General features: G+C 43.8%; 1 protein-coding gene across 3 annotated transcripts in view; it reads left to right on the top strand.

Moving 5' to 3' along the window:
• The window catches only part of zmiz1a (zinc finger, MIZ-type containing 1a), a 109,266-nt gene extending 84,314 nt beyond the window's left edge, over window positions 1-24,952 (top strand). The window contains exons 7-25 of one of the 3 annotated variants that reach the window (XM_079362729.1): window positions 6,870-6,905; window positions 12,483-12,618; window positions 15,014-15,128; window positions 15,252-15,472; window positions 15,572-15,773; window positions 15,894-16,175; window positions 17,185-17,364; window positions 17,494-17,562; window positions 17,651-17,816; window positions 17,907-18,048; window positions 18,199-18,409; window positions 18,564-18,669; window positions 18,839-18,999; window positions 19,104-19,171; window positions 19,259-19,327; window positions 19,409-19,692; window positions 20,495-20,691; window positions 21,195-21,467; window positions 21,677-24,952. In XM_079362729.1, coding sequence (XP_079218855.1) covers window positions 6,870-6,905; window positions 12,483-12,618; window positions 15,014-15,128; window positions 15,252-15,472; window positions 15,572-15,773; window positions 15,894-16,175; window positions 17,185-17,364; window positions 17,494-17,562; window positions 17,651-17,816; window positions 17,907-18,048; window positions 18,199-18,409; window positions 18,564-18,669; window positions 18,839-18,999; window positions 19,104-19,171; window positions 19,259-19,327; window positions 19,409-19,692; window positions 20,495-20,691; window positions 21,195-21,467; window positions 21,677-21,784 — 3,026 coding nt within the window. In that variant the 3' untranslated portion in view covers window positions 21,785-24,952. Of the gene's footprint in view, window positions 1-1,246; window positions 2,750-6,869; window positions 6,906-12,482; window positions 12,619-15,013; window positions 15,129-15,251; window positions 15,473-15,571; window positions 15,774-15,893; window positions 16,176-17,184; window positions 17,365-17,493; window positions 17,563-17,650; window positions 17,817-17,906; window positions 18,049-18,198; window positions 18,410-18,563; window positions 18,670-18,838; window positions 19,000-19,103; window positions 19,172-19,258; window positions 19,328-19,408; window positions 19,693-20,494; window positions 20,692-21,194; window positions 21,468-21,676 lie in introns of those variants that run through there. The other 2 variants (XM_079362731.1, XM_079362730.1) reach the window with 2 other exon arrangements.
• Window positions 24,953-25,640: the final 688 nt, after the last annotated feature.

The raw sequence follows: 25,640 nt of genomic DNA, 5'->3' as shown, positions 1-25,640 counted from the left end.
AAGTCACATTGCAGGTTGCTGCTTGTTGTTTTAGAAGAAACGATGTTACAATCATTTATGTTGGCATCATGTGTTATCAGAATACACACGCAAGTTTAAGCTCAAGCTGTTGTGGTAAACCAGCTGGGAATTTTGAAAGATCCCTTTTATCTACAGGAGGGTTAATAGCCTTTGATGTTTTTGTTCTTCGTTTCTCTTCTTCCTCAGCTCTGATTAAGAACGAGTCTTTGAAAAAGAAAAAGGGATAACATGATGTGGAGGACACAGCTTTGTACGAGATGGTTGGTAAATTCCACCACCCACTCACAGCTGACATTAAAAGAGAAATCGTCCCGGCAGAGCTGCAGAACTGTCAGCGCTCGGTCGGTCAACAGAGCGTGCCGCTCGCGAGGCGATCACATCAGGAAAACAACCTCTCTGCTGTGTCAACAGTGACGGAAAAACTTCCAGGGTGTGGCTGTAACTCACCCCGTGTCCTGCAAAACACACACATACACACACACACACACACACACACACACATACACACACTCACACACGCACTGAGTTCAGGAAAGAACAACACTTAAACAACTGCTATAATTCAGCAAGCAGAGCAAGAGAGTGAAGAGAAGTGCTCCCATTAGACTTTAGACTTACTTGTGTAAGCGCCTGCACACACACACACACACACACACACACACACACACACACTCACACACACACACTTTCTGTCTTCCTACGACACGTCTTCCACTTATCAGTCTCAATTTACGTCCACTTGATTGATTTTCTCACCCCCGTCTTTCCTTCCATCTTTGAGCTGCGTGTGTAGAACTAGAGGAAGGTGTAGGCATCCTTTGTTACTGACCCAATCAACCTTACAGACTTTTATATTTAATTACTGCTGAGTAAGAGCAGCGCGCTGAATTATTAACAGGAAAAAGGGGGTTATTTTTAGTGCGCGGGCTTCTCCTCTCACACTCTCCAGCGGTTCGCCTTAGATGATGAAACCCCTTTGCAACCCCGAAAACTACATCCAGAACTTCACTATTAAGTTTATTGAACGAATTCTTAAGGGGAACTTCTTTATTAGTGTAGCTTCTTCTTCTGCCGGGGGCTGATTGGGTCTTCTATCACTCGCCACTTAATTGGTTTGGTTTACACAGATGCAAGTGAATTCATTTTCTTAATATCCCATCTGAGCCCTTTCTACACAGAAGACTTTGTTCTTGTCAAAACCGGATGAGCAAATGATTCAAATCCTCCTTTTGTTCAGAGCTGACTGATCTGGCACTCACACCTCAGGACTCAACCCCCACCCACCCACCCACCCGTCATCCCCCTTTAAGGGCTTTTTGACACACCCCCTTTTCAAGTTATATTTCTGTCCGACAATGCCGCTGTTGTGTGTGTGCGAGACATTTTTCTGAGTGTGTCGCTGACTGAGCACGTCTGTCACACGCAAAGCCACACAAAAGACAACTTCCCTCCGCTGTCACAGGGCCAGTGGGCTTCCCTTGCGCTTCTGCTGCGCTGCACGTTGCAACTTTTTGGTAAGGAGAGAGAAAAAAAAAAATGACAATGTAGATTTTTCTTTTTCATTGATCTGTTTTTTTTCTTTCTTTTTTTTTTCAATATCGGTTATGTAAGGGAGAAACTGAACTCAGATTCACCCTCAACCTGCTTCGTCTTTAATTCAGCCGCACTCTGCTGCTCTCTGATGTGTGTTGTAAGTTGGATTTACAAAGTTGCCTCTGATGAAGACGTGGGGATGTTGTCAGATTAGATTGTCCTGCAGGCAGGAATCCCCTCTCTGATAAGGCTGATAGCTTCGAGCCTTTGTAAAGATTGATCTTTACAACTCATACTTCCTTCTTCTCCCACTTCCTTTTTTTCATGCATTGGCTCTCAGCCAGCCTGCAAAGCTTATTAAGCTCCACCCATCTATGCAAGTTTGCAATCTGAGCTTGCTTGTTTTTTTGCTTGTTTCTTCTGGGGGTTTTTTTGTTTTTTTTTGCCCTTCCTGACAAATGGCAGGCATATTGACGGATTATGCATGTGTGTTTCTTCGTGTGCGATAGCAGCTTAGAGAAACGGAGCGATGAAGCGCTACACTGACTAGCCTGAGCACATCAATAACAGCACCTCCTGACAGAGGTGAGAATCACTGGAATATCTTACCTGCTCTATCTCTACTCCTGTTTGTCTGCGTCGACTCACTGTCGTTATCTCTTCCTCTCATCCTCCCTCCTCCTCCTGCTGTCTCCTCTTCTTCCCTCTGTCTATCCACCCCTCCACCTCCCCCTCTTCCCGCTGTCTTGAGAGTGTGTTGGAGCCGGTAGCAGGTACAGCAGGAGCCCATTAGTGCACAGCCCCTGCTCTGATTGGATGAGCCGGAGAGAAACCGGGAGACTGCCTCTGAATAATTGATGTGCATTGTGCAGACGCTGGACAAGGGAAAAAGACAGATCAGAGAGCAAGGGAGGGGAAAGAAGAGTGAGCAAAAGAAAAAAAAAAAAAGAAAAGAGAGAGAAAGACAGGAGGAGAAGGGAGAGAGAGAGGAAGTAAGAAAGAAAGAGTGAGGAGAGTAAAGGATATGTGCAGAGAGTGAGAGTGATAAGGCGCAGGCAGGAGGCTTGGGAGCAGCGAAAGCTTTGAGAGTTGCCACCGGCCTCTGCGGGAACAGGAGCATTTGTGACACTTGAGTCTTTTCTCTGCGCTATGAAGGGAATGAGATGAGATGTGCAGGGACTTTGCTTGGCTCTGGGTAAGTGTGTCTGTGTGTCTCTGTGTGTGTTTTCACTATCCATGTGTGCATCTCTGCACAGAACTATTTGACGTGTTTGTGTGTGCATGCATCAGGCAGGATCAGGGGTTAACGGGCCAATAGAACAGTTGACGTCTAAGAAGATTAAGTAGAGTTGCAAAAAAAGCTGCTGCAAATGAGCTTGATTGTGTACTTTTAAGAACTCTAAATATAGAACAATTTATTATTTAATGTGTGCTTTGACATCACTTTTTTTTTTTTTTTTATCCGAAATGTAGGCCGTGAGTTACACAGGCTCGTGTGAGTGGGGTCTAAAGCACTGTGGCTGCTCACACAAGACAGGATCAGGACAGATCAGCTGACCACAGGTTGACCTACATGCTGTTCTGTCATAAGGCTATTCTGTGCTGGCTTTTGTACGTGTGTGTGTGTGGGTGGGCACTGTGCACAAACATACTATGATTTATTGGTTGTTTTCCGGCTTGTTGCTGGGCTGTGTGGGCTCAGAGCTACAGCTGAGGTTAAGGTCATGTTGTGCTCTTCAAAGTTTGAGAAAGAGGTGTTTAAATTGGGGTTAGTTTGAGGGGGCTGTGGGCCTTGTCCCGTTTTAAATTTGGTCCTATAGTGCTTCTCTCGTTCTCCAAACGATAAAAAATACAAACATATGCAAGCCTCTCATCCTGTATTCAGTTTATTTTGCACGACAAACACATGAAAAATGGACTAATTAACAACTAAAGTCTCCATCTTTCTCCTCGGCGTCTTGTCAGCATCGTGCGTTCAACAACTTTTGGCCACTCGAAGGCGCACACATCCATGTTGGCGTTTTTAAAGAGTGCCAGTGTGCATGAGCGTTCGTGTTTCTATGTCAAGAGAAGATGACCCACTTTCCACTGTGGATTCTTTTTTTAAGTTGTTGACCTGTGCTTGGGGCCAGAGCCTGTCTGCCTGTCCACTCATTAGGAGAGAGAAGAGGAGTACGAGGAGGAGGAGGAGGAGGAGGAGGAGGAGGGGGAGGAGGAGGAGGAGGGGGGGGAGAGGAGGAGTGTAGTCATGGAAGGACAAGAAGCGCACAGACACATATACTTCTTGGTTTTTAATCTTCGGTTCGTGTTTAAAAAGCGTTTGCTCCACCTAAAAATGTCTCATAATTGCAAATAAAAAGGTCCCCACGTGAACGAGGAAAGGTTAGCCTGGTAATAAAAAGAGACACGATGCTGCAGGCTGTTCAATCAGTGTTCAATCTAACCTTAAAACTGACAACTTAATTAGCAGACGGTCCTTTGCAAACAATAACACGATCGTCTTTTGACCTGTATGGGAAACACTCAAACACAATACGACTTCCAGTTAGCTGTTACTGAGCCGCAGCACTTCCTGTTAGGCTGAGCCGGGTTGCTAAGTGCTAAAACCGTCTGCATCCTCCAAAAACCTCACCCACGGCCACATGCAGCAGCTTTGACTTCCTCTTTCTCTCTCTCTCTCTCTCTCTCGCTCTCTCTCTCTCTCCCTCTCTGGCTCTAAAGCGTTGTTTGTACTCTACACACCTCCTGAGTACTTCCCATCAGGCTGTTTAGTGACTCATTCATGACATTTGACTTTGAACTGTGCGTGCACGGTTTGTTTTTTCGCAGCTTATTTTATTTGTCTGTGAATCATTGCCACGCCGGGCCTCCCCCCTTTCCTGCCACCAAAAAGCAAGCTGTGTTGCATTCGTTTTGCTTGACATTTTTGAGAAAGGAATTTCAGGTTCGACAAAGTGATGGCAGGTATTGATAAGCGGCGAGGGCGGAGCGTGCAGCAACCCCTAAACCTGGGGCAAAACGCAAACACACCATTCAGGATAGCCTTCAGGAAACACTTGTAAAAATTCCTCAGCCTTGTTTATCACTTCAATTGGCATTCAGTGTTTCTGTTGAGGTGTTTTGACAACTCATGGCTGCTCGTCAAGAACTTCCTCATCTCACTAATTCACCTGTAAAAGGCCCGCAGCTGGAATGTCATCACTTTTTAATCACCTTCTTATCTATTATGAAACAGCAGCCTGCAGAAATCTCCGAATTCTTGATTGTGTTTTCCACCCTGATGATTTCATTGGAGGAACAACAACAAGAGTGTGAGGTTAAAAGACATTATATTGTGAAAGTAGGAGACAAGGAGTGTGTCTGCTTATAATTAGGCGTGTGATATTTGCTAGTTCCCCTCCAGTGGTGGGGATCTGCACGTAGCTGATAAGAGCAGTTCATTCACAGCTTGCTGTGTCTCTGATGCTCATTCCACTCGTGTGAGGAGCTTTGCCATGTACTTCACAAAGCGCAGACACTGACTGTGTTTGTTTACTCACCCACACACACACACACACACACACACACACACACACACACACACACACACACCACACATACACACACACCTCAGTTGCCATATTTACTTTCCTTCTTTTTTTTCTCCGTTTTTCTACGTGTGCTTGTGTCTACATACCTGTGTACCAATGTGTGTTTACATGCCTTACATGAGCGCAAATGTGCATATTTACTGTGTGACTCAGATGTGGATACTAGCTGTGTGTCGTCGTGGGATCGTTGTGAGTGTTCTCTGATACAGACGTTGAAGGTCGTGACTCCGGGCTTTGTTCTGTAAGCAGGACAAAGCCAACTCACAGAGCATGTGACGCAGATATACCGACCACCTGTAATTCAAATTCCAGCACTGATGTAGGTCAAATCTGAGGGTCAATGCTGTAACCTCTGTCACAGCAAATATACCGGAAAGCAAACCTGTAGTGCTGTGCGAGGGATGTAGTCTGTTATGTCACTCCATGCAGTGGTGTCACAGAGTGCAAAAAAACAAATGGCTGGGCAATGGACCAGAGGGCCTCTAATAATTCTATGTGTTTTTTTGTTATTTCATTGAGGAATGATCAGGATGTTAGAGTTGAATCAAAATGACAGCAAAGCATTGTGATATTCTGAAATGTACAGGACAGAGAGCTATCTGGTCCACCCTGGACACTATAATGCATCAACTGCTTTAAAAGACTGACTCCAAGTTGGACTCTGCCAGTTTAAGATTATTGAGGCAATATATCAAATTCCAAGTCTTTTTCAGTCTATAACATGGTGCAGAGATTTCAGAAATCAATGTTGGTCAGATGATGATAATAATGTAAATAACATCATTTTATTTATGTAGTGACTTTCTTACCTAAGGTTACAAAGTATTTTACAGCAACATATACAACAGTACTGTATATTAAAAAAACAAAAAAAAAAAACAAGAAGAAAAGTATTGATACGCAAAAGTCACAGAAAATCAGAAATTCCTACACATGGTGAGATATTTTCCGTAAAGTGATCGAATACATTAAAAAAGAATAAATAAGCACACGAACACTTTCAGATGAGTCTTTGGCGTGGGGGGTGGGGGTGGGGTGGGGGTGTTGCTTGTGTTTCACATAGGATATTGGTGAAGCAAAGATGGAGACATGATAACACTATTTCAAATACACTGAAAACGTTATCATTTGAAATCAAATACACGCTGAAAGGTTTTCCTTTGGGGATACATTTGCATTTAGAAATATTATAAACTGCAGTCAAACTCATGCTTTGGAAACACTCTGCATTCAGATAAAAGAGAAAGATGTGCAGGAGTGATGTGTTTTCAGGAAGGTGTTGTGGTAGTGATGCATCGTTTGGACTCCTCATAACAATCTAATCAGTGTTCTCCTGCACACCTCTGTTTCATCTTTAAAAAGTGGACATAAAGGAATCTTAAAGCACAAAATGAATGTTGCATAACGGTGCTTGTTCTTCTCAATCCTTGACTACATGTGCAACAGAACACAAAGTGGGGATATATGACTCATGAGAATAATCACTCAAAGCTGCTATAAATACGGCTCTTCTAAAATATGTAAATTTTTTTCAAGCAAGTCTCCATCGCGCTGAGTTTAACTCCCCTGCCCCCTCCCCGTGCAAAAGATTCACTATTCCGCACCCGAGCTCCGACATACCGCACCTCCAGTCAGATCCAGCCTTCATTCTGCATCATGTTTGGTGTTCATGCTGATTTCAAATGATTCTGCCCCGTTTAAAAATGTGTAATTTGAACCCCACAGAAACCAGCACCTGCAGGAGATGTCAGAGTGACTCAGGTAGAGCTATACCCTCCCTTCTGGGCTGCAGCATCTCTCTTTTGGCTTGTGACCCACACATTTCCCGGGGAGGAGGGGATCTGCCCACTCCCTCCATCTCCACCTGTCCCCTGTCTAGCATCCTCTCATCCATCCATCCTCCCTCTCTTTTTAACGTCTGGTGCTCAGTCAGAGGTCACTGATTGAATTCTGTCAAACCGGCCCTACCAGGATATGAAAGTGCAAAAATTAAGGGAAACCAATTTACAAAAAAAAAAGACACAAGTCAAGTTAGAGAACTAAATATGAGCTAAGAGTTAGCTTCATCAAAGGCCCAGTTTTGGTTGAGTGTGATTTCGAACACAGAGCTGTCTCTCTGCAGGGCATGTTTGAGTTGTTCTGCCTCCAAGCGGTTGAGACTAAAGCCCATTTGATATGCTCTTCCCTCTGAAGAAGTTGGCTGAACAGAGAGGGGGCAGGATGGGGGGATATCATTGACTGCTTAAATGGCTTCCATTACACTTCTGCAAAAAGCATGACTTCTTTATTTTGCAGGATTTGATATCCCCTCCATATCGTCTTCTACATGATATTCTGTACCCACACAGCTAAGACCTACTGTACCTGCCAGTGTTTTTTTGTTTTTTTCCAGACGTCTGCATATGATATCTATTATGAATTGCTTCTTTCTTTTTTTTTTTTTTAAATCATCCCACACATTGTCTCAGAAGGCTTCTGTGTCTAGTGCTGCAGTGTTCATGCTCAGAAAAGTGTAATTCTTCATGTAGTATTTTCTCCTTTTGTCTGTGTTTATATTTACAGTAAAGCTGCATGCCGTGTAGATGATCTTTCAGAATCAGAAGTGACTCGAGGATGTACTCGCCTGCTTGTGAGGAGCAGAGAAGCTCAAACAGATATCTTGTTTCTCGACTATGCTTGACAGAAGTCTACAGTGCCGATCATTGCTCCTTTATGACGGATCAAAGATTGATCAGTATCTGCTCAGTGGGGCTTTCTGCGACTAGATTTAGTCATTTTTTTTATTGCTTTTTTAAAGACTGGCTTTGATGTTTTTAACCTGGGAAACCAGTGTGACTGTTTGTGTCTCTCTCTGTTGTGATTATCTCTTTTTCCCCTTGCCCCCCACTTCTATGTAAAATATATACTGTATCTATATGTCTACAGTGTATATAAAAAAAACAGTACAACTGTATATGTGCAGCCACCTGCATGTGCCTTTAAAACAGAAAAGAAGAAAACAATTTCCAGTAAATGATCAAATGAAAAAGTGCAGTATGAGTGAAAAGTTTAACATTAGACGAAACCAGCAGAATGACTTTATTCCCGTACATACTACATCCTACATTTGATATCAGTGACATCGTTTTAAAACTTACAGGCTAGTTGCAAACAGCTGCTATAAATATAGGATGTAAATATCATTAACCCCAGTCTACAGTGACACTCGTGTTAATACACATGTCCAGCTAGCAGATGTGGGATCAGGTATCAGGCTGGTGAAAGAGGGACCGGAACGTCTCTTTTTCTTCGTCAGGGAAATTGAGACACAAGCTGTTTTCGTTTCTTTTAATTATTACATCAGTCTCTTAATTCTTGGGTTTCATTTGTCGAAACCAAACACGCTGCTGCGGATGCTTTTGATGAAAAACCCAGAGCAGCAGTACCAGCCGGCGTTTGGTAACAAGCTATGTGATGTGGTCATGGTCTCTCTGTGTTGTGCTTTCAAGTTTCAAGTTAGCAGGGTGGTTAGAAATGTCTCGTTCCACAAGATGCTTGTATCCAAAACGGCAGGAGACACGCTGCGCATGTTGTCCGCGTCACGCTTCAACCGCGTCAGGTTTCCATCTGCAAAGTTGGGTCACCATGAGGCAGCTGACTTTATTGTTTTGGACTGCACACATTCAGAGCGTCTGAGAATCAGATCGTCAGCAATCTGTCTCGATTTAACCCGCCAAATGATATGCTCAAAGGCTTTTAACCACACACAAATGCCTGCACACACCCGGCACTATCAGGGTTCAGAGTAATTAGCGTTGGGGTTTGCTTGTTAAAAAAAAAGGACTTGTACACCCACTCTGTCATTAGTTAATGGGCCTTGCAGCCTGTTACCAGGGCTTACTCCGGCTCCCTGCTGCTCCCAGAGGGGCTGAGGTGAGGTGAGAACGAGCCTGGGCTTCTGCTATCAGTCAGCCATACCACATTAAATACAGCCTGCGTGAGGAGGGCCCATATGTCTCCGGGCATTACTCACTTAGAAAGCTGCAGCTTCTAAGAAACTGAGCCGTTCAGAGAGGGTTCAGCAGAGTTCCCTGAGAAATAAGCTTATGTTCTGCTCCTTCTGCTGGCCGGGGACAGAGCTGACCAGTTGTTATGGAGAGCCTCTCTGTGTCAAAGCCCATTAAAGAAAAATGAACTGTGTAGACCTCAGTCACCTGGAGCAGCAGTCATCTATTTTAAAAAGCCTGATGGCTCTACTCGTAGTTTAGCCTTAGTCAACTTAATTACTGGATTTGTATGGGCTGCAGCTTCTTCTTGTGAAGGTAGGGAAACGTTCCTTAAACATCTCTGAAGAGAGTTGTCTTAGATGTGGTGAGGTGATTTTCATATTTGAATACACACAGCTGCATTTGTTGTTATTAGGGAAGAAAAGTACACTACATGTAGGAAGTTGTTTGTCTGATTTGTGATTTAAGTACATCTATGTTGTGTTATGTTGTTGGGGCGGCAGTAGCTCGGCATGTAGGGACCTTGGTTTGGAGGGTTGCCGGTTCAAGTCCCGGTGAGGAAGAAATCTAGAAAGATTACCACCACTGCCGCCAGCTCTCGCCCTTCACTATGATATCTCTCCATTACCCGTAGTTTGTATATTTTGGGTGTTTATCAGCCTATGTGTTCAAGAACAGGGAGTAGAATTACATTTGCACCTGCTGGATGAATTATGTTATGTTCTGTTTTGTTACTGTGCAAAGTCGCAGCTAAATTGTTCAGCCTGTGATCAGATGCCTCCAGGCGACACTCTACAAAACGCCTACAACCTTTCTACCTTCTTACCCAACTGTAAACTGTCATGTCAACACATTATCACATAACACTGACTCTCTGCGGAGCTGCGACTTGATCTTTCAGATGATACAGTGTTTGGGCAAAGCTAGACAAGAATCACCATAAAACATTCAAACTGCATGCAGACAGAGACAAAACATCCTGTTTTTCCCTCTCTCTTTCTCTCTCTCTTTCTCTCTCTCTCTCTCTCTCTCTCTCTCTCTCTCTCTCTCTCTCTGTGTGAAGAGGAAATCTAGCACCACTTCCCTCCTAACCGAGCTACATCTGTGATCTCGCCTGCTGTGGAATTTGCTCTCCATGTAGCAAAGTTATTATTTGATGGAGTTGTGAATCGATGTTGTGATTGTAGCCCTCAGAGAATGTTATTCAAGTTAGCATCACGTAGCTCACACACACACACACACACACACACACACACTTCTTTTGATTCAACCTGTAGCATGTTAGTTCGCTTCGCTTCGCTTTTCTACAGCTGTGGACTTAGTAAGGCTCTAAAAAGCTGGCCTTGGCTCTTCTCCACCAGGTAGCTGTAAATTAATTCACTACAATGCTCAAGTGTTAATAAAATTCAGGGAATGGCTCGATTAATGATGACAAGCAGGAGACCTTGGCTTTGTATCCTCGGTGCTCTCGGCATCTGATCCTTTTGCTCTCTGTTAGAAAAGTTTTTTAAAAAAAAAACACTTAACTTACATTTAATAACATTTTAGACAGGCTGAACATGATCAATCTTCAGTAACATTACCAGAAAATGACTGAGCTGTGGATGTATGCAGCATGTCTGATATGAGACGGGCATTTGAAGCAGGGGGGGGAAAGGGAGAGGAGTGTGGTCGTCGTAGTTGTGGGCATGTGCTGGTGTTGGCAGCTGTTTTAACACAGGGGGACTGAGAGGTGGAAACAGGGTCATGCACACTGACTTTACTAAGCTTGTTAAACATGAACATTGCCCTGAGCAGACGCCGCTGTATTATGAATGACTTCTGGCCTTGGCCGCGTGTAAGATTTGGACGCTCGTAACAACCCTGATACGATAAGTCACCAGCACTCACTCTCTCTCTCTCTCTCTCTCTCTCTCTCTCTCTCTCTCTCTCTCTCTCTCTCTCTCTCTCTCTCAGAGATACTCCATCACTTGTGCTCACTCAGAGCTGGTCTTTACGTCTAAATGGTGGGTTGCCAGTTGAAGAGACAGTCCCTCGGTGTGGAGGTGGTGATTTCGTGGGGAGATAAGCTCTCTGTAATGGCAGGGTGGAATAATTCCCCTTTAACTAGGAGGCTTGGCTCTCTCCACCCCTCCAGAGTAAAGTGTTACACTTTGTCCCCCTTTGTTCTTCACATCTACTCCTTGTTGAAGTCAGTCATCAGATCAGATATGAATTGATCAGAGCATTTCATGCATGATTCAGATACTGTGAGATACTGATGGTGCATTCAATTTCTCCAATACACGAAGCATTTTGATTGACTTTTTTTTTTGGTTCGTGTGCTTGTAAATCTTCATTGCGATGCCAATTCCAGGGTCAAAGACTGTTAAAACCTCCCACATGCATATTTTAAATAAATTCCACATTTTAAAAAACCCCAAACCTGGTAACAGCTCCTCCTAAAAGCTGGTATATCTGGGTCTACACGGCTAAAAATAGGCTTTTAAATTATTAAATTAGGCCCCAAACACCGTCTGCGTTATCTTTCCTTTTGTTTGTTTGGCATGCTGACTTCCTAAAATCAAAAAGCAGTGTTTGTTTAAACGAGTCAAAAAAAACTCTGATTGATTCAAAAATAGACAAGTTGATTAGCATTGGAGAAAAAAAAAATAGAAGAGTGATCGGCAAGTTTATTGGCAGTTCGGCAAAAATATCTCGACTCTGTGTTTCCTGAAGAAGATGAGAAGGCTGTACTGTGTAATTAGTCTTCGGAGATATGAGAGGACGCGGAGCAGATGAGGAGTGAAGAAAGTGGAGGAGAGTGACGAGATCACAGTTTCTTATTTCCTGCGTAGATCATATCTGTTACCCTCGATCACTCCGTCTCCGTCTGCCTCTCACGCTCCATTTCAGCCTCTCCCTCGCTGAGGCACAAAGAAAATCCTGGAGGTCCTTTTGTGCTGTGGATGGATTTCAGTTCATATTTTACACTGCAGGTAGAGACGATGTGATGTAACTGTTGTGAAATCCACACAGCCAAATAATCGATCGGGTTTATTGAGTTAGGCTGCCCCCTGGAGGCATAAGCAATAACTTCAGACTGAAAACATGCGTGTTATTGACTGTCGAGAGACCTTAGCAGCGAAATCTATTCATTTGATTTGTTACAAGCGATGTTAGAAACAAAAAGTCCAGGAGTTTTCTATGTGATCATACACATAAAGCCTCAAACGTGCGCTTCATGTAACAATGTGCAGATCCATCCCCATGCAGGCAAATATTTGTGTGTGTGTTTGTGTGTGTGAGTGAGCCGATGGGAAGCTAAACAGATGCTTATGTGTGTGTGTGTGTGTCTGTGTTTTCCTCGCAGCCCTGCTGTCGTCGTGGTGCGAGGAGCTGGGTCGTCTCCTCCTGCTGCGTCACCAGAAGAACCGGCAGAACGAACCGCAGGGAAAAGTCCCCATGCAGCCCAGCATGAACAGCATGAAGCCTGGCCTCACACACAGGTCAGTGGGGAGTCTCTGAAACACCTGCTGACTGATGAATTCAGACGGTGCTAATCATTCAGTAAAAAACACATTCCCAATTAGGTTCAAGGTTACTGTTTTTTTTTTTTTTTAATCCTGCCAATTAAATGGGACTTTTATCTCAGGGTTATAAAGTACCCTGCAAGTACAGCATCAAATCAGTGCAAGTGCTTTTTTTTTAATATGAATCAAATATCAGGCCAAACCTACATATGTACATCAGGTCAAAGAGGGGGGCTGTTTTAATTCAAGCAGTGATTGATACAAAAACGCTGCCTTTTTCCACTTGTTAGCCTCAACACTCGACATTGCAAAACATGTTATTGAGGCAAGAAACTGAACAAATCATGCAGGTTTAAAAAAAGCACTGTGGACTTTATGACATCATTTTTCCCAGGCGCACATTCACCAGCCGAGAACCACTGATCGAAGGCATCAATACACAATCACAGTGCAACAGAGAGCTGCTATACATCCGAGTTCTCAACTTTCAAAACCCATTCTTCTTGAGCCATGTTGATCTTTACAGTTACACTTTATTGAGATAGCCTTCGCTGTACGCTTTAAAGGTGTTCTCTTCTCTGGGTTTGATTCTCTGCGATCACGCTTTAAGGCCTTTTTGCCTTTTTTATACTAGAATTGCAACAAAATACCAAGTAAGCATTGACCAACTTCTTCAGCATTAAAACCAGTGGTCTGGACACTTCCATGTAGTGTGTTGGAAACTGGGCTGCATGTTTTCCTCATTGTTAATGATTTCATGACAAATCTACTTATTATATACAGGAGTGGCTGAATATAGTTCTGTTATCTTCCTCAGTATCTGGGCTTTAAATATCAATCAATCATTATTTGTAGAGCGCCAATTCATAACAATGTTATCTCGAGACACTTAACAAAAAGCAGGTGAAAGACCTAATCATTGTTACATTACAAAGACCCGACATTACGAGCAGAGTACTAAGCAACATTCAGCACAGTTCCAGTGGGCTGATTCCATCTGTAACCAGTGCTTCATGAAGAACCTGTATACACTGTTCTGTTCTGTCAGGCAACGTCTCGCTTCACTGAAACATGGCTTTCCCAACTCTTCTCAAACAAAACAAGCTCTAACTGTGCACATATTGTAATTAGCTTTAGAAAGAAGGTTGGATATACCTCGAGAGAGCTTGAACTTTAGTCCTCGCTTTGTGAACAGTCCAACTCTGTCCTTCTTTCTCCCGGGGAAAAATGGCCACGTTACCTTTGCATGTTTTGAATTTCTTGATTTGTGTAGACATCACATGACAACAGGTGACTTAAACCATGACAGGTGCAGGTCAGTGAAGATGTAAACAGAGAGAGAGAGAGAGAGAGAGGGGACATATTATGTCCCATGTCTCTTCTTGTATGGACATGTTTTAATGTGTTACACAAGCTGATTCATTAATGCCTTCACTAAAACCACGAAAGTCAGTCTTTTTTACACAGACGCCGAGAACTAACACTGTTTGAATAAGAGCCAGAATTACTTAGAGTCAAGCTGAGGTGATTTAGGGTGGAGAGGAGTTAGAGAACTGTGAAGTAATGTTTTCGCAGAACATCGTGTGCTCATTCCTCTCACTCTCTCTCTCTCTCTCTCTCTCTCTCTCTCTCTCTCTCTCTCTCTCTGTCGCTCGATCGCTCGCTCTCTCTAAAATCCTGGAGCTCGCGAAGAAGAGTCCTGTTTGGCTCTGCGCAGGATCTTGAGATGATGTTTTTCCTTTATGAGGAAATATTGAACATGTCGTCCATTCCAAGAGCTAACCTCTGAGCGAAAACAAACTGCTCTCCAAAAACAGCAAATCCTTCCCGTTGCACCGGCCACTTGCGTCTCCCCATGAGGATTAAGCTTGTTTATAATATGTAACCAACCCTCATATTTTCAGTTGATATTTGTTTTCAATCTAAATGCTAAACATTCCAACTCCACTCCACCAATTCCTCTCCAAAGGCTTTTCAGCAACTCAAATAGATAATTGAATCATATTTTGTTTTTACTGGTGTGTGTGTGTGTGCGTGTGTGTGCGTGCGTGTGTGTTGTGTGTGTGTGTGTGTGTGTGTGTGTGTGTGTGTGTGTGTGTGTGTTGATATAAAAGTCCTTATTGGCTCCTTTTTGAGCTTTTAACTCAGCTTTCTGTGAAGCAGATAGGATGGCTGAAAACATGTTTTGAAAGTGACTGCCAGACTTTTCAAATTGCCTCAAAATTCTGGCAAGAAGAGTTCCCAAATTATTCACATTTCTGGATGAACGTACAGCTCTGTTGGATTCTTTTCGCTGGCTCTTTTCTTGGCCGCTTGAATCTCCGTGCGACAGTCAGGCTCATGATTTTTGTTTTCATCCTTTCGTTTCCAGTGATGGATCCTTTCCCTATGACTCTGTCCCCTGGCAACAAAACACCAACCAGCCCCCTGGGTCATTGTCTGTGGTTACAACAGTGTGGGGTGTGACCAATACATCACAGAGTCAGGTATGTCCTTGCATTTACAGCTGCCAGACTGTAACTTCAAACACATTCAGTTCTTTATTTGTTTATTTTAAAATCCTAATGCCGTTTTTCTTTTTGTTCCTGCATCATGATTGTTCATTCTAGGTGCTAGGTAACCCAATGGCAAACAGCAATAACCCCATGAATCCTGGAGGCAACCCAATGGGATCAGGTATGTCTGCCAGTGCAGCAGGGCTCAACTCGTCTCAGTTCAATGCTCAGCAGCAACAGTTTCCAAACAAAGGTGGCTCCAACCAGGGGTACATGCAGCAGGGCATGTACGGCCGGCCTGGCTACCCTGGAGGTCCTGGGGGATACAGCGGGAGGTAAGAGACTGGCTACGACTCTCTTAATAAAATCAAGCTCTGAAAATTCCCCGTGATGATTAAAACATGAGTTCTGTTGTTTTGGGTTTTTTTTCACAGTTATTCCGGAGGGCCAAACGCTCCTCCAGGAGGGATGGGAATGACCTCACACACACGTCCTCCTGGTGATTTCACACAGCCAGCAGCCGCAGCAGCAGCCGCTGCTGTCGCTGCTGCAGCTGCTACTGCAACGGCCACAGCAACGGCCACTGTGGCCGCCCTGCAGGAAACGCAGAATAAAGATATGAACCAGTATGGACAGGTACAGATGATTCAGGTCCACTGTAGGATAAAAAAAACAAACAATAAAAAATATCTGTTATCCAACCACCTTGGCTCGAGATCCAAATTAACCAAATGAAAACCTCTGCTTTGCCTCCAGATGTGTTCGTCGTTCCAAATGGGCCCCACTCAGGCCTACAACAGCCAGTTCATGAACCAGCCAGGCCCCCGCGGCCCTCCTGGAGGGATGAACCCAGCCAGCATGGGATCAGCCATGAACAACCCAAACATGAGTGGACCTCCCATGGGCATGAACCAGGCTCGGACCCCAGGCATGGGGCCCTTTGGAGCTCACGGCCAAAGGATGCCCCAGCAAGGGTACCCAGGTGGACCTCGACCGGGAATGCCCATGCAGGGGATGAAGAGGCCATATCCCGGAGAGGTGAGTGGAAACGTGCTATAATTAAAACAATCTGGGCTCTATTTTTCTTCTGGAACGGTATTTTGTTTTTGTTAAATCTGAGCCTGTTTTCCTGGCACCAAACAAGCTCGATTGCACCTGGGTGGGACAAGGGGAGCTGCCAAGACTGTTTTGGTGCTTTATATTGGCAGAGATGCACGCACATTACCTCTAAAATAACACTTAACACAGTACCTCACATGTATGATAAGTTTCCCCTCTTCATTTCACACATTTATAATATTCGACAGATTTAATGAGAGCGTCAAATATAACTGTATTGGTGTCTGAAGAAGTATATTAGCATGAATAAAATACACATCAGCCACACTTCCACAACTCGTTCTCTGTTTGTCGGGTGAGGTTTTTTTTTTTTTTACAACATGTACAATGTCTGCAGTGTGATAAACACCTGTAGTTGTCACACAGCAGCAGGATGACGCGTTTCATTCTGTTTGAAGAGAGAGAGGCCGTTTTACACAGGGAGACAGAGAGAGGGGGAGGGCAATTATGCCATTAATAATTAAAATCTCCTGACATGGTTGGTGACAGTATTGGTTAGGCTCTAACAGGAATTAATGCACTGTGATTTTCTGAACACTACACTGGCGAGCTGTTGCTCCAAGTTTAATTGGAAAGACACTTGGAGTGACGTGGCCAATCCACAGACGTTCTGATCAAAGGCACTTTAAACTTGAGACGTGGGTTCTAATTATTCATTTTTTCCACTCGCAGACATGTTTATAGACATTTACAGTGATGACTATTGCTTTCCCCACCTCTTACTAATACTGTATTTTGTTTTCCTTCCAAATGATTCTTTGCCGCATCTGTTTTCACTGAAATAACAAAAAAAGCCCGTAAGATCTATCCGTGCTCGCGGCTGAGAAGTTGAACGTGTTTCACCTTGTTTCTGGAAAGTAGAGCTCTATGCATCATGTAACACTTAAACATGTGTTTAATCTCTTCTCCTTTCACTTGCTTCTTCCAGGGAAGTTACGGGGGCCAGCAGTACGGGCCAGCCAGTCAGTTCCCACCACAGCAGGGCCAGTACCCCGCGTCAAATGCCTCCAGGCCGCTGCCGTCTCCTAACTACCCCGGCCAGAGGATGCCAGCACAGCCGGGCCAAGGACAATACCCGCCCGGCATGCCCATGGGCCAGTACTACAAGGTCTGTAATAACACACTTGTCAATATGCAACTTAATTCAGCCTGTCCCGCTCTGCACTGTGTAGAATGAAGGGAGTATTATTGAGATTTCATACTTTTTGAAAATAACATTTTTCATTCTTCTTTACAGCAAGAGCCTTTCAATGGTCAGAACACCAACTTTTCTGGAGGTGGATACTCTTACGGCCAAGGCAACGGGGTATGTTTTCATCATGACTCGAGCCTGTCCTGTGTGCGAAAAGTCTTACACAGATGTTTTCATCATTGCAATTTCCTGCCTTTTACAGCCCCCCAGGCCCGGCAATTACCCCCACTCCCCGGTCCCTGGAAACCCCACCCCCCCTATGACCCCAGGAAGTGGAATTCCTCCATACCTGTCGCCAAACCAGGATGTGAAGCCCCCGTTTCCACCTGACATGAAACCAAATATGACAGCACTTCCGCCGCCTCCGAGTGAGAACCCCAGCAGTTTTGAGACAAGCGGTTCATACGTAGCAATAAGGAAATGTACATATTAAACAAGCTCCTTCTCTGTACTTCCAGCTAACCCCAATGAGGAGCTGCGGCTGACATTCCCAGTAAGGGATGGGGTGGTACTAGAGCCGTTCCGCTTGGAGCACAACCTGGCTGTCAGTAACCACGTCTTCCACCTTCGACCCTCCGTCCACCAGACTCTCATGTGGAGGTAGGAGCACTGACAAAACTTGCACTCCCCAATATTCCAGTGAGAGATTTGGATTGACTTATCTGAAACAAGAGATAGTTTTCTTCTTCTTCTTTTTTTTTTGTCTTGTTCCATTTTTTTCTGACCTTGTCGTCCCTTCTACTCCCACAGGTCAGACCTCGAGCTGCAGTTTAAATGTTACCATCACGAAGACAGGCAGATGAACACCAACTGGCCCGCCTCCGTCCAGGTCAGCGTCAACGCCACGCCGCTCACCATCGAGAGGGGCGACAACAAAACCTCCCACAAACCCCTGCACCTGAAGCACGTATGCCAACCTGGGAGGAACACCATCCAGATCACAGTCACGGCCTGCTGCTGTGTGAGTGAACACTGACAGTCCGTTTATTTCATCTTCAGACAACAGAGAAATCTGAAAGCTGTAAAGACGGTCCCACAGCTGAATTAGCATGTGCATTGTGCCTGCTGCACATGGTGCTTGTCAGCGTGTTTCATGTTCTCATGTTGCTTTGCAGTCCCACCTGTTTGTGCTGCAGCTGGTCCACCGGCCATCTGTGCGATCCGTCCTCCAGGGGCTCCTTAAGAAGAGACTCCTTCCTGCAGAACACTGCATCACCAAGGGTATGCCTCATTTTGTCTCTTAGTGTTGTTAATATGTAAAAGTACATCTTAATTACACACACTTGCATCTGTTTCTCCTTACGGTTCTCTTTCAGATAACTCTTGAAATACACCTTTTTACATGACTAACACCTTCTCTCTGAAACATTTTGGTTTTGTTTTTTTTTAGTGAAGAGGAACTTCAGCAGCGTTGCAGCGTCAGCAGGCAACACCACTCTAAACGGGGAAGACGGTGTGGAGCAGACGGCCATTAAAGTGTCGCTGAAATGTCCCATTACCTTCCGACGCATCCAGCTCCCTGCGCGGGGGCATGACTGCAAACATGTCCAGGTTTGTTTGAAATAAAGAGGCCATGACACTTTCATCATTCACGGACGACTGTGTGGCTTTGAGTATGAACATATTCTAATTATTTACGATGTTGATCTCCACAGTGCTTTGATCTGGAGTCCTACTTGCAGCTCAACTGTGAGAGGGGGACATGGAGGTGTCCTGTGTGCAAGTAAGTAAAAGTGGCTGCTTACTGGGGAGATCACCATTACGAAAGCCTGGAGTTGTTTTGATGGAATCTTTCTTTTCCTCCTTTCAGTAAAACAGCATTATTAGAAGGTCTGGAGGTGGACCAGTACATGTGGGGAATCTTAAATGCAATCCAAAAGTAAGTTCCTTCTCTTCCACTAAATCCACCCATAGTGCTGTCTCAACCGTATCCTGAACTTTGTTCTTATTCCTTTTATAGTTCAGAGTTTGAGGAGGTCACTATAGACCCCACATGCAGCTGGCGACCGGTCCCCATTAAGTCGGAGCTACACATCAAAGAGGACCCTGACGGACCGATTGCCAAGCGCTTTAAGACTATGAGTCCCAGTCAGATGACCATGCCCAATGTGATGGAGATGATCGCCCAGCTGGGGCCCGGACCTGGCCCAGGCCCCGGACCTGGTCCTGGCCAAGGTCCCAGCCCCTACCCTCCACACCCTGGTCAACATGCAAGTGGCAACGGGGGCGATTACCCAGGAGCAGGTAGAGAAAGGCAGCCGGAAAAACACAAAAGGCAGCTCTTTTCTTTTTTTGCCATTTGAGAAATAATGTTTTCATTTTGAAGCGAGACCCACAGATGTGTCTCTAGTGCTCCAAACAAAGAAAAAGCCCCGAGGAGAGTTTCATGCTGAACTCGGTGTAAAATGTTTTTGAGCACATTACTCTGATAAGACAAAACGTGAAACTATATTATTCTGGAACCACTTTGAAAAGATAACATTGTGCAGCGGTAACACAGACCGCATGTGAAAAGGGTTGGGTTTCAAAAGGGAAGCAAATGCAGACGTGGCTGGAGCATGCACTTTCTAATGGCCAGCAGGGGGCGACTCAGTTGGTTGGGGGAAAAAAAGAAGTCTGTTTGAAAACAGATGAGAACGATACCATACTTTTCCATTGACTTTAGTATGTCAGTAGACGTTGTCCTAATTACTTCATAATTCCTAGTTTCTAGTTTTAAGTCTTCTTTAAAACAGCATTCGATCAGTAAATCATTGATCCATGCAAGGTAAAGTGTGGCGGCCTGCAATTGACAAGTCGTAACCTGAGCAACCTGTTAACCAGGATGAAGACAAAGCAATGTGTAAGCACCCTGAAGCCAAAATAAGGACAAATGACGTTTTATACAAACAGAGAAATACATGATTTCAACAACACCTTTTGACATGAAACTCAAGATAACATGACGCAATGACTCATTGCTCTTCAAACACTGCTGTGTATGAACAGGAGGGACTCTTTGTCTTCATATTTAGATAATAAAACATCCGTGCTTTTGTTTCTCCAGGCAACAGTTACCACAGCCAGGGGAACTTTGACTTCCCTCATGTGAACCCCTCTGGTGGTGGAGTTGGAGGAGGTGGTGGTGGAGGAGGTCCCCCTTTGAATGACTTCATCCATGGCCCGCAGCTCTCCCACCCCCCAGATGGACCTGGCGGACTCCTCTCGCAGGACAAGCCCCTCAGCCACGGCATGAACGACGCGGTAAGTCGGGGCGACCTGTTGAGCTGCTTTCTTTCCCGCTCAGTGACGGCAATAAAAAATCATTTTGGAAAGAAGCACATTACTAAACAATCTAGCTTGCTGTGGTTTTATGGTTTTAGTGTTCTCATTTATCCACTGCTAAGTCAATTTGTCATGTAGCATAATTTGGTATCTTAGTGTGTAGATGGAAATCTGCAGACAATCTGTGGTATAGTTTAGGAGATATGAGAACAAGGTGCATCCTGTGCCTCCAGCCAGCATGTGTGCTCAGTCATGCTCACATGCTCATGTCACCGTATTATGTTGCAGCTGTACATGTCTGCTGATCACAGCTTCCAGTTATAAAGCCTGTTCCATATTATTCACGCTGGAACTCATTCTGCTTTCCCTCTCTGCCCCCCCCCCCCACCTAACACTTCACTTTCTGTCTCTGTCACTCTGTCTTCTTCATTCTCCACTCTCCACCACTCTCGCTTTTATCCGTCTCCCTCCCACACCTGCAGATCTCCCACCCCGAACAGTCCCATAACTCCATGCAGCAGATCTTGCATGTGTCTCCCCACCCCCGCAGCCAATCGGGGCCGCCCTTACATCACACTGGCCAGTCAGGGCAGCCCTTGCATCACAGCGGCCAATCATCGCAGCCACCTCGCCAGTCGCAGCCTCAGCAGCAGCAGCCGGGGCAGAACAGTCACCCCCACAGCGATCTGAGCTTTAACCCCGCCTCGGAGCAGATGAGTCAGGGCGCCCAGGAGATGCCTGAACCCTCGCTGGATGTAAGTGTCCCGGCTTTTGGGCACTATTAAGCTTCCTGTTACCAGCTTATTGTCTGCTACAGCTTCTCTCATCTCTTTGCTGTGTGCTCTGTGTTGTGACGCCAAAATTGCTTCCAGACTGTGCTAGCTCTTTTTAAATCAAAGTCATCGAGAGTCAAAAAGATCAATGGGATTCTAAAGTGTTTTTTTTTTCTGCCTTTGTTCCACAGTTGCTTCCAGAACTGGCCAACCCAGACGAGTTACTATCATACCTGGACCCCCCCGACCTCCCCGCCAACAGCAACGACGACCTTCTCTCCTTGTTTGAGAACAACTAGCTCTCCACTCCCCCTTTCATATGACACCTTCCTGCACCTATAGGAGTCGGGATTTTTTTTACGACTGTCCGTCCACAGACACGTTACCGACCTCCTGTTGAAGCTGCTTCCTGTGATCACTCATACACACGCGCGCACGCGCACACAGTCCTTCAAAAGATAGCGTGTGGCAGAGGAGTAGACTGAAAAAAAAGAGGCACCTGTTTGGGAACTCCAAGGGAGAGAGCAGGATCGCCGGCTCGCTCCCCCCCCCCCCCCCCCCCTTTTTTTTTTTTCCTCATGTAAAGATTCCACGCACCAGTTCCAACGCCTGACACGAACACAACTTTTACAGCCATGTTGGCGGACACTAGAGTGAAATTATATCAATACTTATACAATATTTGTGACTCTTCAACTGAAAACTGTGCAGCTATAATCATCGTGTATAAACAACATGGAGGAGAGTGTTGTAGCTGTGTTTGTTTGGTTTTTTTTATTATACTTTTCCTTTTTAGTGAAAAAATGTCTCCTTTTAAGTGTTTTTTATTTTTCTCAAATGTGTTCTTCCAAAACTTTGGCACATGCCGATGAACCCCAAGACTGTGTGTGTGTGCGTGCGTGCGTGTGTGTGTGTGAGAGACAGCTGAATAACTGGAACCTATCAGAATCAGAGCACTGAATGGACGAGCTAAGATGTCCTCCGGTGTCAACAGAGGAAATGAGTGAAAATTGTGCAATGCAGTGTGTGTGTGTCTGTGAGTGAGTGTGTGTGTGTGTGTGTGTGTGTGTGTGTGTCAGATTGTGTGTATGCCCATGGGTGTGTGTTTATGTGTCCTCTTTTGTTTGCCTGCAAGGTTGTGTGAAAGACAGGGCAGAGAGAGCGAGTTTTAGAAGGAATGAAAAGAGAAATCAGTCCACCTCAGAAGCTCTCCAGCTCCTCTTCTCCAGCCTGTCTGTGGTCGTTGTTTGAACTGGTTTGTATTTATTGTGATGTTTTCGCTCTTCCTCATTGAATTCAGCACCATTTCGTTCACAAGTGCATGTGTGCCAATGGCTCCTGTTGTCTTTGTCCAGCCTAAACATGCTTGATCAAATTTGTTCTCTGTCTTTATATTTATTATTTTATTTCATTTTCATTCATTTTTTTTATCAATGTGTTTTTGTCCTTTTTTATGTGTTTTATCTTTGTCCCACATGGAAATTAATCAGATACCCATCACCAAAGTTGTCCAAGGCTTTTTTTTGTAAAAAGGATTGGGCCGCCTGGATATAAAATCGGTGTAAGGGCAGGATTTGAACATCCTACAGACGTCAGCAGAACTTTTTAAATCACTGTATTTTATACAAACGTCTGTGTGATTGTACTGATCTTTCCTTCTGGCGTTTTGTTGCTGTTGACCTGCATCTTTTTTGGGGCAAAAACATCCTGCATGATCCAACAGTGTTTCCAGAGCTGTTGTATATACCCTTTGTGAATACTTTGTGACTGTACAGTACTGTACCTATCTATTTCTGGCATCTACATGGTACTGTATGTCTGTCAAAGACCTCACACACAGAATCCCCAATAACCAGTCCGATATTGTAACTCATTGATCTGAATGCACTTTCACTGGACTTGTATCGAGTACCTGTGTGCTGTGTACAGTTTTTCCATGAAAATGAGAATGCATAAGTGAAAGGGATTATCTCGATCACTCAGCAGACGCGTTTTCAGAGTTCTTTATTTTTTGATAAACTAATTGGTCAGCTTTAAATTAGCTGTTTATTTCCCATCTAAATGATTGTCAAAGCAGCATCGAGGTCCAAATTTCTCTCAAAACGTTTCACGTTTTCACGTCCAAGTCAATGGACCAGGTGACATTGTCCTTTTTATTTAAAGTGAGAATGTGCAAAACATTCTTTGAAATGTGTTGAGCCCTGATAATGAGCTTTTGATACTTTGCAAGACAAATATGTGAACATTATTTGAGTATTTTTATTTTATAAAAAAAGAGGCTTTTTTATGATTTTAAACTATTGTTCATCCTGTGTTTTTATAACAGGTATAATTTGGTTTACACAGTTTAATGCAGTACAGTCAGTGGATTTTAAATATACTGTCAAATGTTGGGTACAATACCCCCATCCCCCAAGTAGAGATTTGTTATTTGTTTGAAGAACCAAATATGTCTTTCAGAATTGATCAATTCATCTGCGTGTAACACAGCTGGAGGATTCAATTGTTTTGTGTCTGTTGTTCATGTGTTTGTTCAAGACAATGCACTGCCGCATTGGGATGTTTTATTCCCCTTCACAGTTCCAGTATATAACTGTAAGCTTTCACGAAATCACGTCTAGTAATTTGCGCGACACAAATTGTACTGTCTGATTGCAGACTTTGGAAATGGAGGATTTAAAAGAGAATGCAATTAATGTTGTAAAATTAAATTCTTTTGGGGGGGAAGAGGCCCTCCTGTTTGCAATGTAAAGGGGAAGGTTGTGGCTGAGGGTCCAGGGTGGGGTGTGGGATTGAAAGGGATACGTGTATATAATGTAAATGACAAATAGAGACACGTTAACAGAAATGTATTCATTTTCTCCAGGAGGAGTGTGCATAGTGTATTTAGAATTTGTAAAGCTTCCATCCTCCTGTCAGACATTGAATTTGGCAAAAAGAGTCTTTGTTTGATTGTGTCTGTGCAGACCTCTCTAACCACGCCTGTTCATTTATGTAAGATACTTTATGTACCCCTCCACGTGGGGTTTCCGAGAAAAAAAGAAATTTTTTCCTTTGTGTAATATTAAACTTCTGTGTATTTCTCTATTACCTGTGTACTTTATAAAGGTGCTACAAAATGATGGAAGCCTTTTGAGGTATAATTGGGACTTGGAGACGTCGAGCTTTGAGTGGCTCTTAAGAGTTGTTTCCAAATTTACAGTTTGTAAAAAAGAGTTTTGTCAAATTTACAATTTTTATGCAATTTGGCAAAAAAGAGAAAAAAAGGCTATAAAGGTACAACCTGAAGTGATTGGCACAACAAGTGGCAGTTGTCTCTTTGGTTTTGTACATTCTATGTACAATCATTTCATATTCTAAACTGGTCAGAAAAACATTGTGATTTTTAGTCTTGCAAATCTGTATGTAGTTAGATGACGTGACATCCTAATATTTATCTAATAAATATGTATTCAGATGAAACACAAGTAATGGCCTCTGTGTCTTTTGACATATAAAGTACAAGCATTGATTATTAAACCATGTCATATTCACCATCAAATGAAAAGGGACTACTCTAGTGCAACGCAATAAAAAAAAATTATTACAGGCTGGAATAGCAAAACAATAATGGAAAGGCCTTTCAAATGAGGACACACTCAGATTTCTTTTAATGGAAGAATCAGGTGTCAATGACTTCAGTTATAATAGCTTGTGGCTGTTGTAGTTTCCGCGCCCTGTGTTTTGCATCCTCACTCTATTAAAGTAATAAATAACAGCTTTGACAGGTGAGAGTGTCTGCTGTGAAAAAGGCACACTTTAGTAAAGTAAATCCTCCAAGTAAATTATGTTGTAAATCAAAGTATCATGCTATCTCTTATAATTTAGCTGAAATCGACACTGAAAAGTAAACTAATTCGATGGACAAGGATATTTTTCTCTATTAACCAGCGAGTCATAGATTGGCGCGGGGAAAAACTGTTGTCGGTCATTGAGCAAAAGATAAAGACTCTTTCAAGTTACGCTCTAAGTTTCCAAACAAAACTCTGCAACTAAATACTCTGGCTCTATCATCAGTTCAGTGTCACAGTATTTAAAGCAATAAGCCGGTTTTCTCTTGACTACAAGAAAAATCAAATGATCACATTTGCAGAACTGTATTTGGTTGGGTATGAA

Source organism: Symphodus melops, assembly GCF_947650265.1.
Source record: "Symphodus melops genome assembly, chromosome: 15".
Taxonomy (NCBI): Eukaryota; Metazoa; Chordata; class Actinopteri; order Labriformes; family Labridae; genus Symphodus; species Symphodus melops.
Note: the sequence above shows the minus strand (reverse complement) of the source record. Positions and strands in the feature narration are given on the sequence as shown.